This window comes from Monocercomonoides exilis (genome assembly GCF_001643675.1).
Source record: "Monocercomonoides exilis strain PA203 chromosome Unknown scaffold15-1837935, whole genome shotgun sequence".
Taxonomy (NCBI): domain Eukaryota; phylum Preaxostyla; order Oxymonadida; family Polymastigidae; genus Monocercomonoides; species Monocercomonoides exilis.
The window spans coordinates 1012020-1030995 of record NW_027150560.1 but is presented as its reverse complement, the minus strand read 5'-3'; the positions used below and the strand labels follow the sequence as shown (position 1 = coordinate 1030995).

Sequence of the window (18976 nt, the reverse complement as noted above, 5' to 3'; positions counted from 1 at the left end):
AAAAGGAATGATTATTTGCTTGTCATTTTCAATGCATCTTGGAGGAAGATGGAAAGAAGAAGAACAGCTGACGAGATGATTGTATGCACAGTGAATTTGAAGCGAGAAATGTTGAAAGAAGAGAGAAGGAAGAAATAGCTTGTTAGACAAAGATTGTTAGTCACACAGGAACTTGGTCATTGAGTTTAGGATCTATGGAATGTTGGGTAAAGAGAAAGAAAAAGAAGAGTCATGAAGTGAAGAAGTTGCTGCGGGAAAGAAAAAGGTTTTGAGGAGTGTTTGCATGCGAAAAAATCTTTATGTAATAATTGGAGGAATGAATTTGAAGTATTTGTTTCTAATGATAGAAGTGAAAGCAACTGCATGTTTCAGAAGAAACAGAATAGAAAACAGCGTAAAAAAATGGGAGAAGTGAAAAGAGATAGGATGATATGTGGCAGGTTGCGGGGAGTGAAGATGAAGCTGAGGAAAGGATAAGTCTTTTCGAGGCAAGAAATGAAAGAGGAGGTAATAATGGATGATCACAAACCACATCAAACAGCAGCGAAAAAAATGCAGACGTAATTGACGATAGAGGCTGGAAGATTTTGCTTTCTGAAATTCGAGGAAAGGAGATTGAGATGGTCATGGGGAATTTTGAAGCAATAGAGCTTTTCTGAACGAGAAGTGAAGAAGGATAAAGAGGAGGAGAAAACTTAGAGGTTTAGACAAGGAGGCAATTGAAAGTGGTATACAGTTAATATTCATAGAAACTTCATTTGTTTGTTCAGATTACGAAATCTTTGATTTCTTAATTACAAACTCGTTCATCTAAATTTTTTTGAATTTTTATTTCATTGCTGTTGATTTTTTCAAATTATCTTTATCAATTCATTTTTGTTTTTTTAATTGTTTTTTTTTTTTTATAGAGCTATCTTTATTTCATCCAGGTTTCTGAATGGCGTCTGAAGAAGGAACGAAAAACACAGGAGAATCAAAGTGTGCATTTCCTTTAGAAAACAGTCAAGCTAAATAAACACATTTGCAAAAATTATGAAATGAATTTTTGGAAATCAGCTCTTATAGACAACTTTAAGTTCAACATTTCGCATTTTTTTGAAATATTTTTGAAGAAATGAATTAGTTAATAAAAAGTTTGTGAATGTGAAATGAAAATCAATAATTAGCGAAAATAATCATCGAGCTTTTTGAAAAACGATTCTGTATGGTGCAGATATATTGTACAGTATCCTCGTGGGGAGTTTTTTGAACCTTTAGGTTATACGGCTGCTGAGTCTCTGAGCTGGCTGGGAAATGGGGCAGCGATTCATCTATCTGAGGGCTGTTCATGCGCATTGAACATGTTTGTGATACCTCTTTCTATGCGCTGTGCCTGCAAAGTGTTGTGAGTTTGCCGTATGAGTGGGCTTTTGGAGCAGCTTGGTTCCGGTGGGTGGCGTTGTTTCCATTCAGAATGTTATCTTTTCAGCCATACTGGTGGAGGTGTGCCATTTTGTTTGCCTCACGAGGGGGATGTTGATGTGTTGCACCTTTTTTATGTTCTTTTTTTCGGATTTTATTTCTCAGCAGGGCACAGCTGGGGATGTTTCCCAACAGAAGAATTTTTCGATGATCCGGGTGCCTGTGTGGGACAAAACGGAGGGGAAGGCGATGGGAGCAATGGAAACAGCGATTGTGAGCGGTGCAGCGTGGAGATTAGGGGCTTAAGCAGAATTTTGTTTATTCTTCAATGGCAGTTATTGGCAGCTGTGGCCGAAACAGCACAAATTCGGATGATTTTATTGGATACACTTCTTCAAACCTGGGATTTACCGTTATTTCAGCTAGCATAATAATTTCGACTCCAACTTCCCGCCCATCACAGTGAACAGCGTTGCTGATTAAGAAGAAAGAGTATTCGTCTCTATAACACTCACTGTCTTTCCTTTCTCAGTTATTATAACATTTTTCTTCACACCGATCGTTGCCCTTTCACTCTCATGCCTTCTGATAAACACTTTGATTGCAGAGCTCAGCTGCGTTATGTTTATCCCCGCAACACACCTTCCCGCCTTGCATGCATCTGCCTTGGTCATTCCACACATTTCACTTTAATCATTTCCTTTCATTCTTTCATTTTGATCCTTCAATCATCACTGAAACGCCTGCGAATAAAACTGCGAATGAAATAGATAAATACTTAAACATATGTGCACAATTCCAATGATAAACAAGTTTATGTTGCAAATATTTAACATTAATATAGAAACAAATACAAAAGCAATGAAAAAAACAGTGATATTCTTATAAACAAAAAACAAATATACAAACATCATGTTCATCATTTAATGTATTTGCAATTGCAAAATTCACGATGTCCACTATTATGTGTGTACAAGTTCATAATTCAAATATTGAATTATTGAATAATAACTGTATTAAAAACTGTGAAAGTGAAAATACTCCAAGACAAACAATATAAAATTAGTTCTTCTTTGGCCGTTTCATTGCGAAGTTGCTTTGAACTTTGTGAAGTCGTCAAATTGAATTTTTAATTCTTTGTGATCTTAATGAAAATATTATGGGTTGCAAATTATCAAAATTTTTTTGAAAATTTTCATGATCGAATTTCGAAATTTCCCTCCTTGAACCGCTTTGCTTAATTATGTATATTAACGGTGTTTAGTTAAAAAATTTCAAAAGTGCTCACAAAAAGTGGTACAATTTACACCTATGCCCATAAAGAAAGAACAAAGGTGATATGGAGCTTCTGAGGGAGTGGATAAGAAGCGTTACAGGAGGAAGAAGGATGGCTCACGGCAATGATATAAGGAGAGTAATTGAATCTCTAACTTCCTTGTTGAATTCTTCTTTCAGCTCATTTAATTGTCTGGTTCTGTTTCTGTTTCCGTTCTATTGTATTCTCAACAGGGATTGGCGTTGCAGGTGTCGTGTAACACCAGGAAATTTAGTGCGTTCAATAGCTAAATCCAACAGGAGCAATGAACAAGCAAAGCAGCGCAGTTCGTTTGTTTCATTTGAGAATGCAAGAGCCAAATGAAGGAGGAAGAGGGCATTAATGGAAGATATCGCTGAAGAAAGAGAAGTTTGATGGGTTGAATGGACTGCAGGATTTTGATGAAAACAATTTGTAAGAAGTGATGAAGAGTTTTCTAGGCGAGGAAGGTGAAGAATGGGAATGAAATGACCATTGGAGGGAGTCAGGTCAGAAGATATATTTTATATGTTTTTCAAAAGCAGCTCGACTTACAGAGAATCTGAATAGCACTGAGCTTCTTTTTTCATGAATACATTTCTGTTTCTGCCTCCGCTCAGTGCAAACAAAAATGGAGAAATTTCTTCAGTTTCCACTTATTCTTCTTCTTCTTCTTCTTCTTTTTCTCGAAGAATTTATCCATCTCCATCATCACCTTCTAAATCTTCTTCTCCTTCATCACCATCTTCTTTCTCTTCTTCTTTTGCTTCTTCTTCGTCTAATACTTGTTTTTTTTCTTTTCCAACTGTTTCCACCTGGACGCTTTCCACAGACAAATCTGTGGATGATCCCGAACTGGCGAGCACAAGTGTTGCCTAACAGTATCTGATGAACACGATCTTTATAACGGAGAGCCAACCAAATATGATTATGGGAATATGTTTTAGTTACGAAAAATTCAAGATGCTCACTCAATTTGCCTTCTATCCTGTTCTCTTCCCCTCCCTCTCTCTCTCTCTTCCTCTCCCTTTTTCTTTCTCTCTCTATTTCTTTCTGTTTCTCTTTAACCAACTTTAACTGCACATTCGCTGCCTGATTCTTCACAGCAAAGCACTCAGGCTTTCAAAGCTGATGTAATCATCGAGCAGTTAAAAAAGCAGATGTTGATGAAACACTTGCTCATAAATCCTCGTTGTACGAACTGATGAATTTGTCTCCACACATTATGCGCATGTTAACTCTGCACTCTTCAGCAACAAGGAAGTGCAGCGACACCCTCAGTCGCTCCAAGCATCACAAGATTTCGGTGGGCCTTTTGTTATGAAGGAGCTAGTGGAACACCCCACACAGATCTGTCTTTCTAGCATCAGATACAACATTTCCAGAGGTCTGTGCTTCAGTCTCCATCGTCTCCACTGCAGAACGAGTCTAAAAATGAAATGAGCGTTGTCTTTGTTGAAACATTCATAACGAAGCAGACATAACCAGCTTCTCAGACACTTATTATCTTTCATTTGTCCTATCGTTTTCGCTGAGATGGCTCACGAAATCGAAACAAAGGGCAAGATGTGAGGAAAGAAGAAGAAGAAGGAAAACCGTAAATGAACTTATTGGAATAGAAGAAGAAGTTGGAGGAGGATGAGAAGAAGACGATGATGATGAGTGTGAGGAATCAGAAATAAGAGAAGGAGAATAAATAACATTGAAGGTCGAAGTGAAGAGTGAACAAATGTTGAAGAATGAGGATAACGTTCAGATGGTGGAGCGGTTGTGTAAAGAAGAGAAGAAGGAGAGGAGAAGGAAGAAGAATAAGAAGAATGAAGTGGAGCAGGAGGAAGTGAAGATGAAGACGAAGAAAAAAATGAAGATGAAGAAGGAGTTGAAGGAATTGAAACAGACAAAATACAAGAATATGAGAAAAAGACGAAAAATGATAAAATAGTGATAGAGGAGAAGAAGAAGTGGCAAAAAATGGTAAAGAAGAATGGAAAGACGAAGACGAAGGTGAAGACGAAAGAAAAGGAGAAGGATAATTCGACATAAGTACCAAAGAAAAAACAGACTGCTTGAGAATTGAAGAAGGAGTATAATAAACTGATGAGAAGCAGATGAAATGGATTGCACTGAGAAGATTTCTGTTTTAAATAGTTTGTTTTTCTTTTCCATCTCAAATGAAATTGTCCCTTTATTTTTCTCACTAACAGCCCCAGACTTTTTCTTCGGGTTGATCATCTTGATTTCCGTACTTCTTCTCCATCTTCATCGGAATGCAGGCAAGACGCGGGTTCTCTTCAATTACATTATCTGTGCTTCTTCCGAGAGCTCCTCTGCGCCTTTTCGGCTATCCTGAAGTGAGTCTCGGTGTATTTATCTAGATCAGACGCCTCTCAATCACAGCAGCACCTCTCCATTCTGCTCCAGCACCTCTTCTTCTTCTTCACATCGCTGCTTGATCTTCTGCCTGCCGAGCAGAAGAAAGCCATCCAATTCGTCCCTCTGTTCCTCTTCCTCGCGATATCTGCTTTCTGTCTCCTGTTTGCTCTTGGCTGCTACTCCTTGCCAATTACCCTCAGCGCTGCCAGGACTTTCTTTCTCCTTCTCTGTCAAAGCAGTCGGGAATGTGGACATATGCAGTGAAGTCGCTGTATTCTCTTGCTCCTCTGGATGGTAACAGTGCTTGCCAGGATGAGCTGCCTCCGGTTCCGCGTGAAGAAGCATTAGCATTGTTGACTTCTCTCATTTCTTGTCTGTATAATTCACCATCTCCGTCTGCGTCCTCTTTTTTCTCCATTCTTATGATTTTGAAAGGAACAAAACCGACTCCTCTTTTTGCATCGGATTCATCCTTTTCCACAACTTCGCTTCCATCTATTCCAATTTCACCAGAAGATGCATTAAACACGATCATTTCGCAGTCATTTTGTGATGTTCTTCTTTCTTCAACAAAAGCACCCAGCAACTTTGCTTCCCTTTGTTCTCTCGCTTTGTTTTGTTTTTGTTCCATTCATCCCGATGTTGCTGAGCATAAGTCATATCTTTTGCTTTTGGAGAAGCATTTGACACAGATTTGGGTTGGCTGGCTGCTCCTCAAGTCAGAAGAGTTGCTGTGCACACAAAATAGAGAGATGAATGAAAAGTGGATGGAGGCGTATTTATCTATTGTGACATGCACAGTTCTACAAGCATCTTCATCATCATCACCTTTTCCTTTTTCTCTTCCTTCTCCTCTTTCTCCTCTTTCTTCTTCTTCCGAAAAGATATCTTCCCCACTGCAAACAGCACAAGTCCATTCAACACTATGAGACATCCAAGTGAAATTAGCAGCTATATTATTTTGTCGTTTTTCTTATCTGTTAAATGGAGCGAGACATCCTCCACAAACACATCTAATGGTTGCGCTGAACTAGTATGTGAAGAACAAGTGCATTCTGCAAAGGCAGATATCTCAGAGAGAGTGAAGACAGGGAGAAATAAGAGAAGAAACAGGGGAGCAGAAGTGTGCTTGAAGAGAAGAGACATAAGCGAAGTGGCAGATGATGCTGGTGGTTTCAGTGTTGCAGTGGGAGAGGGTGGATAAATGAATTAGGAGATGTGTTGGCTTTGATGATAAAAATGTTTATGATGATGATGAAAATGAAAATGAATAAAAACATTTTGAGTATTGAATGAAGTTGTGAATCTATTTCTTTTTCAAAATAATTGTTAAAAAAAACATTAAAAAATAACAGACTTTTTGTTAAAACCTAAATTTCATAATTTTCACCACCTTGATATCTTTTATTTCATCCTTCAAAAGCCCTATCTCATTCCATGCATTTGCGCACTTCACCTTTCCCTCAGCCGAAGAGTGCATCAGAAGCACTTTCCATTTTTCTGTCGAGCCAGTCGTTCTTCGCCTCCACAACAGCACGCAAGCCATGCAAGGAAATACCAATGCCTTCCAACACAATCATCAAAAAGCAGGCATCTTTTGTGCAGAACCGTATGGATAAAGAAGAGATGCCTGAAATTGAGACAAGGATGAAGAAGACGATGGAAAATACAGACCACTCGATGAAAATAAACAAAAGTGAACAACTAACACGGAAGATAGAAGAGAGGGATGGATGTGTTTGAAAGGAGTGAAAAGAATAGGAGATAGAGGAAGAGGGAAAAAAAAAAGATAATGATAAAGAAAGAAAGGAAGCTATTTTCAAACAGATAGTGATTATTCTTTTTCTTTTAATTATATTTCTTGAAAATTTTGAAAATACAATAAATACTCATATTATCGTGTCTTCATCCAATTATCAGTTCGAATGAACAAAATTTCCACATTCTGTCACAACAATAAAACGCAGATAGTTCCTGTTAATATGAAATCAATAAAAGCAGCATAGACAATTCAGTGAAACTTCGAGACCTGTTCAAATAATATTATTATGCAAACAATATTCAAATCACACCTTTCATGAATATTCTCCTGATATTTCTTTAAAAAACACGTTTGTTTTCAAAAATGAAAATAAATTATTGTTATGGATTTCGTTGCAAATATTTTTTTGTATAATAATGTTATATGCATTGTGATATGTGTGCAGAATAAGTTTGGAACAAAACATGGTTTTTTTCAAAAATGAAAAAATTTTGCCCCATATGATGTTGTCCATATTTCTTTGCAAAAATTATTCAAATGGGAAATTTTAAATGAATAATCAAAAAATTAACGTGAAACTGAATGTTTTTTTATTAAATCGGTTTGAACCATGATCAAATATATGATAAGCTGCAATTTGTTGCAATTTGGAACTTCCTGATATCCGAACAATTCGTTCCTGGAATTCAAAAATTCTTCTAAGAATATCAACAGATATGATTTTTCAAGTGTTAGTTAGTTGGATAAGGCGATTTCAATTTATTATGACTCATTATGGTGATTATTTTTGTGATATTTTTTTTTAACGCATCAATTCAAATACCGTATTATAAAAATTTAACAAAATATTTTGGATTACCCTATCATAATTGAATTACAATGGGATACACCAAAAATAATTCGAATTCGAAAAAAAATAATTCAAAATTGAAAATTTATAATTCAATTTCGTAATTTATTAATTCGATTTCGAAAATGGACATTTTTTTTGATTTGTGGAATGAATAACTTGTGTTTTGGGTTTTTAATAATATTAATTTGCATTTCATCAGTTCACTTTGTTTATGAATATTTGAAAGATTATGAATTTTCTTCATATAATTTTCATTTATTTTGATTGAAAATATTCTATTACTAAGTTAATTTTAAAAGAAAATGAATTCATTTTCATAATAAAAATTGATGATTTAAATATTTTTTCCAAAGAAAAACATTTTTTTCTATTGGGAATAAATTCTTGTTCTAAATTTTTCAATAAACGTGATTGAAATTTAAATATTTTTATTTTGATATTCAATAGAATGAAGTTTCTTGAAATTTCTATCATTTCATTGATGATTTTCGAAAATAAAAAAAAAATTCAAAAATAGATTGGATTTATATATCAATTAAAAAAATCAGTTATTTGAGTATAAATATTTGATTGATTAAAAAACAACTTGAAAATTTTTGAAATCCATTCTCGAGATACATTAAAATTTTCGGTTTTAAATGAATTTCGAAATTGAATTATTAATTTTCGTTTTTGAATTATTTTAGGTGTATGTGACCAAAACAAAAAAATCGTAAAAAATAAAGAGAAGCATTTTTTATTATTCCGATTGATTTAGGCAACAAAAAATTATGATATTTCACAATTTTAAATTCAAAATTTCCACAACAAAGCAGAAAAAACGGCACAATTCAGACCTATGCTTTATTTCATTGGAATTTATTATATTTATAATTAAAAATTTTCAATTTATTATTTACGATGAATTAATAAATATAGGATTGCGTTGTGATCAATTTTTTTATGGAAAAAATACCACATCACTCACGTCACTGCTGGACACTGAAGAAATTCCAGTCAATTAGTCATAAAAAATTTATTTGTGTTTTTCTTTAAAAAAAAATTCTTTTGATATGTTTTTGATATCAAAAAGTCATGCAATTGTTGTCTGAAAATAACATTTATTTTTTGAGATTTTTCTTAAATTTTTTTTAATTCATTTGTATCATAAAAGTTTGTTTTTCACAAATATGTGGAGCATAATGACGATACGCTAATTTGAATGAAAACAACGGTGAAAGTTTAGAGGTTGAGCGTAACATGCGAATGGCTGGCTGAGATGGATCGCGTTTGTGGGAATGAACGTGGAACTCTGGGTGTTTGGCAGTTGGTGGTGATAGTTGAAAAGTGCAGAACATCAGCAGTGGGTGGTGATACAGTCGTAGTTATTAGTTTTCATGATTATAATAGAAAACGCGAATGGGAGATTGAGCAAGACAGGGGAAGTGCGCTGGTGGTTGTGGAGTGTGTTGTTAGGTGGGAGTTGTAGAGACAAAGCGATCTGGAAACGATCGGTGGGAGGAGCGTGCAAGTTGAGAGAGGGGCCACAGCAGTGAGTTTGGTGTTTTGTTTCAAGAGCTGAAGTGGGCTGTTCCGGATGAAGCAGCATGTGCTTGTTGAGGAGCGTGAGTTCCAGTTGTGGAGCATGAGCGGAAAAACTCGTCGAAGTGATGGATATGTCCGTGTGGGGACATTGTGATAGTGGACAAAATGGAGATAATGTCCAACAACCCGCTGATCGAGTGGTATTCTTCGGCACTACTGAACAATGTATACAGTAGGGGAGCTGGAACAATACAGGCTGTTCATCCAGTGACCATCGTTCAAAAACCAACGAATCTTTCAAAAACCAGGATTTCAAGAAAAAATGAAAAGCGATTATTTCATCTAAAAACATTTTCTTCAATATATTTATATTCCTTTAAGTATTGACATTAATTTGCTATTCAAACAAAGACCATATTTTATTCAAATTTGATTCTCCTTGTTGAGAGAATCAACTAAATATTTTGCTCATTTCTTAATAAGAAATATTAAAAAATCAATATCAGCAATTCCGAGAATAACTTTATTTGTTCAAAGAATTCCATACAACTGCATTCCTTGTTGCACGAACATAAAAAATCAAAATTAATTTTCACATTTTTTCAATCATGATCAAAAAACAAACCCAAGTTGATGACAATTTCAAAAGAATTATCAAAGCCTTAGTTGAGAAAAGAATTTTCCACATTTGAAATTATTCGACAAAAATCAATTTCTTTGAAAATATTCGAACTTCGAAAAGATCATTCGATTTCGAAGAAAGCAGCTGTCGATTCTGGAACAATTTCTAACGGTTCGTGGTACAGAGGAATAGCTGCAGAGAAGCAAAAAAGACCTACGGGAGTAAACGGAAGACCACCAATAATAACACAAGATTTAATAGAAAAAATTGAGAATCAAGTTATTGTTCTTCTTTCAAAAGGTGAAACAATAAGAGTTAAAGACGTGCACAAAATGGTTTTTGTTCTTTTTTATTATTGTAATTAATTTTTTCAATATATTTAGATTGTGGAGCATATGGAATAATCCTCAAAAGACGAAGAAGTGAAAAAAATACCAAGTTTAACAGCCGCATACTATGTTATTCAGAAAAGTTCAATATTGAAGTCAGCTGTTTCAAAGCAATTGGACACTGCAAAAATATCTTCCCAATCTTCTGTTCCGTCAGAAAGTGGTTTGATAAACTTTCGCAGATTGTGAATGAGAAAGAAATAGTCCCATCAGGTATCTTTTATTTTGATGAAACTTCACTTCATCTGGGTGAGGATTCTTGCAAACTTGTGGTATGTCTGCAAAACCAGAAACTTCCTTCGACTCCTACTCCGAAAAAGACTTCCAACACAACATTGTGCTTATGTGCCTACGCGGATGGCTCATGTTTGTCATCTTTTCTTCTTTGGCCTGTGAAAAAAAACACCTTCAGAATTTCTCACACTTTCTTCATTCAATATTAACTACATATTTGCTTCATCTGGCTGGATCACAACGAAAATCTTCGAAAAAATAATGTGCGAAAACTGGTTAATCCTTATTGAAGAAAAAATGAAAAAAGGAGGAACAAAATCATTTTTGTTTCTTTTGGATAACCATTCATCACACTGTAATGAAGCTGTTGAAACGTTTGCAAAAAAAGAAACAACATCATCAAAAAAATTGCCACCAAATTTGATTCATCTTTTTCTTCTATGTGATAACTCTATTTTTTGAATATTCAAATAATTTTTTCGACAATAATTTCAAAACTTCATCTGATCGATCTTCTTCTGCATTTTGCTCCGCTGTCTTTCATTTTCTATTAGAAGCTTTTTTCCAGCAACAACTCCTTCAAAAATCAAGAATGCATTCAAACAAACAGGTGTATGACTGGTCAAAGTTGCTCCGGTATTGGAAAGAATGAGCAGGGAACCAGAAAGAAACAAATAATTTTGTGTTAAAGAAAACAAAGAACGATTATATAGAATCATTTTTTCCAAAGAAAAAGAAATATGAAGAAAAAGCTATTGGGAACAAGAAAACTGATAAATAAATAGACTTAATAATTGAGAATGCAAAAAATGAAGAAAGATAAAAACTTCAGCAATCAGTAATTTGTCGGTTTGGATGAAGAAGAAAAAGAAACGAACAAGAAATGATTTTATGAAATTGATGAGAAATGAAGAAAAGGTTGAGATTGCCAAGATGAAATTTTTTTGAAAAGAAAATAAAATTAGAAACGAAAAGAAATTATGGAGAAAAAATGTTTGAGGATTGAGTTCAATGACGACACAAGTGATGATGAAAATACAAAGAAGATTTGAAGAATGTTCTTTTGATAATAATGCTTTTCATTGTGATATTTGTTGCTTGATATTCGAAAAATCCAGAGAAATTGCATTTTATCTTTTTGAAATTCAAAAGGATTGATTCTGTTATTCGAATTCTATTTGTTTTCTTATTTCATCTAATGCTATCTGACATAAGCATATTTTCTTAAACATCAGCTTTTGTTCAAAGATATAAATGGAAATTGTTGCAAACAATATGACTTTTGTTGTGCTCTTTGTTTGAAATATTGTTGTTAGATCTCATTATCAGAAGTCCTTTATTATATTTACAATTCACAATGACTGAAAGAATAACAACATCATGTTTGAAAAACTGGGGGAAAATATGAACTTTCAAGCTTTTTTTGCACAAGGCACAAAAAATATTTCACTTATAACTTTATTTAACTTAATCAGATTTAGAAAAAAAAATGATTTTCTTATCTGAAAACATGCATTGTCGAAATCAAAACATGAAGTTTCCCAACATTTCACGAATGTCAAAAAATGGACCCATTTTTATTGTGTTTTTTGATAGAAAAAAGTCAATGAAAAGTGCTTTATTTTGGAATGAAATTGCATGAAGCAAAATATTTTGTCCCAACTCATTAATCTTTTACGAGTAATAAACATTACTTTTATAAACGCAAAAATTATCAACGGTTTGAACATCAATAAACTGTCGAATGGAAATGAAAGAAAAATATCAAGAATTATTGAATGATCTTTCAACATGATAAATGTACGGGTTTTTGAACGATAATAATAGTGCTGGTTGCAGCTGTTGATAGCAAGTGAGTACATTCCGGTTTGAGGGCACAGGACAGGTCACGGAGTGGCGGGGGTCCGGGAGGATTGGGCGGGAGGTGATTGAGAAGAGTGGATCAGAGGAGTATGTGCAAGCGCGTGGAATGTATTAAAGTGAAGAGATGACTATGGAGGAGCTGGCAGGAGGAAAAGGTGAAAAAGGGATGGCAGGGAAGGAGGAAAAGGAAGGAGGAAAGTTCACTTCGGTTGAAGCGATTATGCTGGAGCGGAAAGGTGAAGGTGCAATCAGGAGGCTAAGCCTGCATGAGTGGTGTGCATGGCCTATCACCATGTTTATTGGGATGAGTGAGGCGGGGATGGTGATGGTGGTGATTGTGCGTACTGTGTGCAGCTAAGGCGGCTGGTGGAGCCTGGGGAAAATATTCTAAGGCAGAACCGAGAGAAGCATGAAGCGGCATTAGAGCTGGTGAAGAGGTCCGGGACAGATGGTTCCTTGGTAGGGATGCTGCTGAGTGCGCTTGTGCAGGACAAGGAGGTAGCAGTGACAGAGCGGAAGAGCAAAGCTGAGAGTGAATGTGTTGAAGGTCTAAATGGAGAAGAAAGAGATGAGTGAGCAAAGGAGATTCACAATGGCAATAAAAATAAAGATGAAGGAGGAAGAGAAGGAAAGGAAAATAATCATAGCAATGAGAATGAAAGAAGGAATGGAGGATGAGAAGATGGAGAGGAGAAAGAGAAAGAGAGTGGAGGTGAGGAGAAAGTGGAATTTGAAATTAGAAGAAGAAAGGAAATGGGAACGAGGATGAGGGAGGAGAACAGGTTGGAGAAGGATGCGGGAGGAAGAAGAAGATCTTGTGCACATGTGATGAAGCTCGTTTGGAACGGTGATTGTGGATGAAGGGCTGAAGCTAGAGTGGTTGTTTCACTGATACAATAAGTCGGGAAGAGGAGAAAAGGGAAATGCAGAGGGAGGGTTGTGGGGAAATCTGTTGTGGAAGTGATATTTTTTACATATTCATAAGAAAGAAATAAAATTCATATTCACGGGTTGCAATTGATTTTAGTCCAATTATTAAACATGTTAAACATAAAATTAACTGTTCCAAATAAACAGCATTTTTAAAAATCAGTTGTAATCAACTTTTGCATACTGTAAAATTAAATAATATTAATATCCTGATTATTTTATTCATCAATGTGAAAACTTGTTGAACATGCAAAACACCAAAGTGACATTCTTTTAAAAAATGAATAACCATCAAAATGCTATATTGTCTCAAAAATACTTCAAAAACATTTACAATCAAATGGAAGAAACATGTTGAATATTCACAGTGTTAACAGTGACTTCTCTCAAATATAAAAAAGTATTGAAATGAAATAATATTTAATTGAGATTTGCTGAAGGCAAATAAATACTTTCGATTATATTCAACAAATTCTTAAATATAAAAGGCGTTTTATTACAAAAATATTGAAGTTAAAGAATTGTTTGTTCCATATATTAAAATGTGAATATCGCACACAGACTGATGTGAGCTAATAATTTCCAAAGTGATGCAGATGATTATTGAATTCTTTTAAAAGATAAAGAAAACATTTTTATTGTTGAATTTGTATTTTTCGTAGAAGAAGATGATTTCACTATTTGTTCTTTGATATTTACAAATATGAAATTATTTTTGGATTTAGAACCAGTAACTTTTTTATAAAGTTCATAATCCATTGATAGAATTTGATTTTTTCTATCAAAAAAATTTTCAATAAATTTTCCATGATAAATTTTTGAAACAAAAAAGTCTTTTGTGTTTAATTTTTCATTTGAATAATTAATATCATTTCAAATGTGTCATTGAAATGAGGTGAAAAAGATTCATTTCTGAAAATTGCTGAATTTTTTATTTCTTTTAAAGAAGAAGTTGAAATGATCTTTGAAGAAGAATGTGAGAAAGAATTTGATTTATTATCATTTTGTAATCAATTTCTTGCTTTGAAACAATGAAATTTCTTGAAATTTTATTTCAGAACATGTTGATATTTTCATTATAAGGCTTTTATCACAATATATATCACTCCGAGCACCTTTTTGATCAACCAGAGCTCTTTATTTATTATTCCGAGTACTTTGGTTTTCATTACGAGTACTTGTCACTTCATTTTGTGAAACTTTCACCTCATTTCGATCATTTTTCGTTGTTTTTGAATGTGGGTAGTTAAAAAAACAAATATGTGAAAGTTGGAAAATTATTACTTGTTTCATTATTCCCATAAGCACGTTTAACAATATCACACAATTTTTCAATTTCTGATTCCATTTAAGTTATTATTTTTGATAGTCAGGGAAAAACCCCTGTTCAGGGAAAAAACCTTTGCACAGCGGCAAAACAGATAGATCATAAAACATGGACAAAAGAGAAAGTGTTTTTTTGTTAAAATTCGTTATTCTAAAAGGAGATTTTTTGTGTTTTTTCGAAAAAATTACTCAAAAATGGAAAAAACGATCAGGTTGTTTATAACTCACATGACAACTTATTTTTTTCTTATCATATTGACATTTTTTATTTGTTTTGATTGATATTTTATTCATTGATTGTTGATCACATTTAATTCATCAATTATTATTATTGACAAAAGCTGCAGTTGAAGTGTCAAAACATGTTATGAAGTGAAATACGTGATGAAAAATATAAATGAATTGGGTTTATTTTTCATCATTGTTCAAAAAAAATGAAAATATCTATAAAAAAACAACAAAGTTACATGATAATGAAGAAGAATTCTAAAGAGCAACGATCATGAATAAGCACAATTGAAAACTTCTAAATAAAAGTTCCATCAAATTCACAGAAATAAATACAAACAATTTTCCAATTGAGGAAAACGAATTTTTTTTTTTTTTTTTTTTTTTTTTTTTTTTTTTTTTCGTGAAGAAACTGAAAATCGTGAACATGAAACAAGTCACATTCACATTTTATGGTTCCTTTTCCCATAATAAGAAACTCAATAGGGTCAGTTATTAATCGGGACCTTTTTTTTTTAACGGTGCCGAAATTTTTAAAAAGAAAATTAAAATTCCCACTTTTTATATATTTATAAACATTATCAGTATATAAGCAAACCCTGAAAATTAGGATAATTACATTTTAATACGAAGCCTATTTCCAATGGGGGGGAGATGGGGTGTGTTAATCCCTTCCATCGAAAAAAATAAATAAATAGGTGGGTAACAAGGGGTATAAAACCATTTAAATTCGTATTGAATGTAAATAAAAATTTAATTTCAATGAAAATTGAAAAATAAAATTAATAAATTAATAAATTGGACTTAAGATCATAACCGTAATAAAAAAATGAAAATTGCTGTGGAACAAAAGAGAATTGCTGGACAAAGGAAATTACGTGCTGCAATGAAATCTTTCGACTACAGAAGGATTGACAATCGGCTGGAACGGATGGCGCGCATTGTGGTTGATGGAGTTGTCAGGATTACAGACGCCATAAACTCCATGGAATTCTCACGAAAAAGGATCAAAAACGCTGTTCTGGCGCTGAGAAGCAAAAGGCTGGTTTCAAAAGTGGGAAGACCGCAATTTGTTATAGGAGACAAAGAACAAATTGTTCTGGATGAAATAATCATTGAATCAAGATCTGGAAGCTGTTTGCCTATACGGAAAGTTCGCGAACTGGTTTGTTGTTGTTAAATAATTAATAATTCTAATAAATATATGGGTAATTATTTTTGAAAAGTCGCAAATGTTTAATTTTCATATAAATCAAAAAATTCATATCTTGATCAAATTTCTGTTCCCGCTCATGTAACTTCACAGAAATGTGTTAAATAGCATTGTCAAATTATATCCTCCGCTTTGGTAAAGTTACATGAGCGGGAACAGAAATTTGATCAAGATATGAATTTTTTGATTTATATGAAAATTAAACATTTGCGACTTTTCAAAAATAATTACCCATATAAGATGGAAAATGTAATAAATGATACAGACGACGAAGACGCCCCATACGTTAACGTTTCAATGGCTACGGCTTACCAGTTTGTTAAGCGCCATCCAGAGCTAAAGAGAAGTTCGCCGAAAAATGTTGATGTTAATCGCCTTGCGGTGTCGTGCCAAAGTGTTCTGCAGCCCTGGTATTCATTGCTGGACGGCTTACATGAAAAAAATGAATACTGCAAAGAACTGATATTTAATATGGATGAGTCTTCACTGAGAGTTCCTACCAATTCTAAGCTGAGCGTGGTTCATCCAAAAAATGAAAATCCAGGATTTCGCAAAGAACCACCGAAAATGGCGAATTCTACTCTGGTCGCTGCTGTGGCTGCTGATGGATTTGCACTTCCTTCTGTGATTCTATGGCCTAGCAAAAGTCTTCCTGATGAAATGAAGCCGCTGTTGTCACAGACTTTGGATATCTGGCCGAACGGAAGTGGTTGGATGGGCTGCAATCAATTCAAAAAATACGCACTTTCAACACTCCTTCAAGGAATAATTGATCGCAGAAAGCGCATGTCACTGGAAAACTCTCGCTGCTTGCTTCTCATCGACTCACACATTTCTCGCGCAGATCCAACAATCTGGAGAGAATTTCAAAAAGAAAATATCGACGTCATCACCTTCATTCCTCACAGCACACATATCGCACAGCCTCTTGACAGAGGAGTCTTCGCTGTTCTGAAAACAGAGTTGCAAACAAAATATGAACCTCCATCTTCATCGACATCTTCATCGAAAAGAACAGCTCTTGTGGATGTTCTCCCTCAAGCAATTCATACTGCCCTCTCACCTGCTGTCATTAAAAAAGCCTTCGCAACGAGTGGAGTTTTTCATAACGAATCTGGGCCGATTCTCATGAAGCTGCCAGAAACATCGGAATATCAACCTTCAACTCATTCAAACAGATTCGACTTCTATGGCAAATTAATTACTGATGAGAAGCTACTGAATGATTGGAGTGAACATTTGGGAATTAAAGAAGAAGAAAAAGAAGAAAAAGAAGAAAAAGAAGAAAAAGAAGAAAAAGAAGAAAAAGAAGAAAAAGTTGACGATGAAAAGAATTCTTCTGAAGAAATGAAAAAAGAAGAGCAAAAAGACGATAATGAGTTAAAGTCTTTAGTTGAAATGAAAAAAATAAAGAGAAAATTTGAAGTGAAAGATGATGATCATGAAAATGAAAAGGAAGAAATCAATGTAATTGAAAGAAAAAAAGGAAAAAGGAAAGTTATACGTAAATTGGATTCGTCATTTGTGTTTTTTTAATTTTTATTTAATTTTTTTTCACATCAAAAAAAAAAAAGGTCCCAATAAAAAAAAAGGGTCCCGATAAATAACTGACCCTATACAAAAAGTCACAGAATTCATTTGTTTATAAAGCAACAATATTCAGCACTTCTAAAACAATTTCTATAAACAGATATGTATGTTTAAATCAAAAAACGAACTCGTTAAAGGTATTATTATTTTCCTTTATTTTCAAATATAATTTTTGTGTTCCTTGAAACGTAGTGTTCTGCATACAAAAATGCACTGAAAGTTATGTGAAAACAAAGCAAAAATGGTATTGTTTGATGAAAAAAAATAAAAAGGCTGTGATATAAAGATAGATATTCAGATTTTTGCAAAACGGAGAAATGAAAAAGCGATTTGATTCATGTGAGTATTCATTCATGTTTTTTTTTATTAAAACATTTCACCTTCTGTGAAGACAAAAAAATTTTATTGCAAAATGCGCGAAATGAGCAACATTGATGCATTAACAATTTCCAGAAGTTCAATCCTAGCTGCTGTAATGTCAACAACATCATTCGTTTTATCTAACGGGTTTTCTCGGAAAAAGTTTGAAGCCATTCATTCAACAATGTTTTTCAGAGAAGAGCGAGGAGGCAAGTTAAAGGAATTGCATATTTTGACCGAGAAATATCGTTATCCACGAATCACATCGAAAGAGTGGACAATGCAATTTCAGAATAAATGAAGTCAATTTTTCGGAACTCCAGTTATAAAAAATTTTCGCTCATGGCAACTAAATATTCCATCCTTGTCTGTGAAAGCTATTGAATTGTTTATTGAATAATCAATTTGCTTAACAATAATTGTGCATGGGGCAATCTTCACCAAAAAAGAGAGCCAAAGCAATATTAATGAATTGCAAGTGGTCGAAATGCTTTTCCAGAAGTTGCAAGAATAGATAAGGTCTTCTGTTAGGCAAATACAGTTTCATATAAAAGAAAATCATGCAATTTTGAAAAATGCCAATCAACGAAAATATTTGGAGGAGTGATAGCTTCAAAGAAAGTCAAAGCTATTTGTGTTTGTCAAAGTGGAAATTTCAGTTAATTCGTGCATTCTGTATGGTGAAATAATGAGAATCATATTCATCAAATAATTGCAGTTGAATATTACATGTGGAACTTCAAGGAATACAAAAGTTTTTTCAAAGGAGGAAGTATTTATTTGGATAGCAAAGGAGGTTGTTTTAGTCAAGCAAAGTGATTTGCACATTCTTCAATTGAACGATATAGCAATTCTCGAGTGTCAGTTATTGAGAACGACAAATGAAAATTTCCGATTCTTCAATGATCACTCTCAAAATATTTCATTGATAATTTTAAAGTCAGTCCATTTTTCACACACAAAACAGTTATATCCTTTCGAGTGAAATGATGTTTGAAAAGTGCAATGTCAAAG

The 18976-nt window shown here is 33.9% G+C and overlaps 3 protein-coding genes across 3 annotated transcripts; 2 read left to right on the top strand and 1 right to left on the bottom strand.

Moving 5' to 3' along the window:
* Window positions 1–5264: 5264 nt before the first annotated feature.
* Window positions 5265–5699, bottom strand: MONOS_16747 (uncharacterized protein; the record flags this gene model as incomplete). The annotated part of the gene is made up of 1 exon (XM_067869621.1): window positions 5265–5699. One exon carries the CDS (start codon window positions 5697–5699, stop codon window positions 5265–5267), a length of 435 nt encoding a protein of 144 aa, XP_067730017.1.
* A 6746-nt stretch (window positions 5700–12445) lies between these two features.
* MONOS_16181 (uncharacterized protein) lies at window positions 12446–12891 on the top strand (the record flags this gene model as incomplete). The annotated part of the gene is made up of 2 exons (XM_067869095.1): window positions 12446–12588; window positions 12675–12891. The coding sequence occupies 2 exons, from the start codon at window positions 12446–12448 to the stop codon at window positions 12889–12891; spliced, it is 360 nt and encodes a 119-aa protein (XP_067730016.1).
* Window positions 12892–15628: 2737 nt separating this feature from the next.
* Window positions 15629–17548, top strand: MONOS_16292 (putative DDE superfamily endonuclease; the record flags this gene model as incomplete). Its single annotated transcript, XM_067869208.1, has 2 exons — window positions 15629–15964; window positions 16253–17548. 2 exons carry the CDS (start codon window positions 15629–15631, stop codon window positions 17546–17548), a joined length of 1632 nt encoding a protein of 543 aa, XP_067730015.1.
* Between the last annotated feature and the right edge of the window lie 1428 nt (window positions 17549–18976).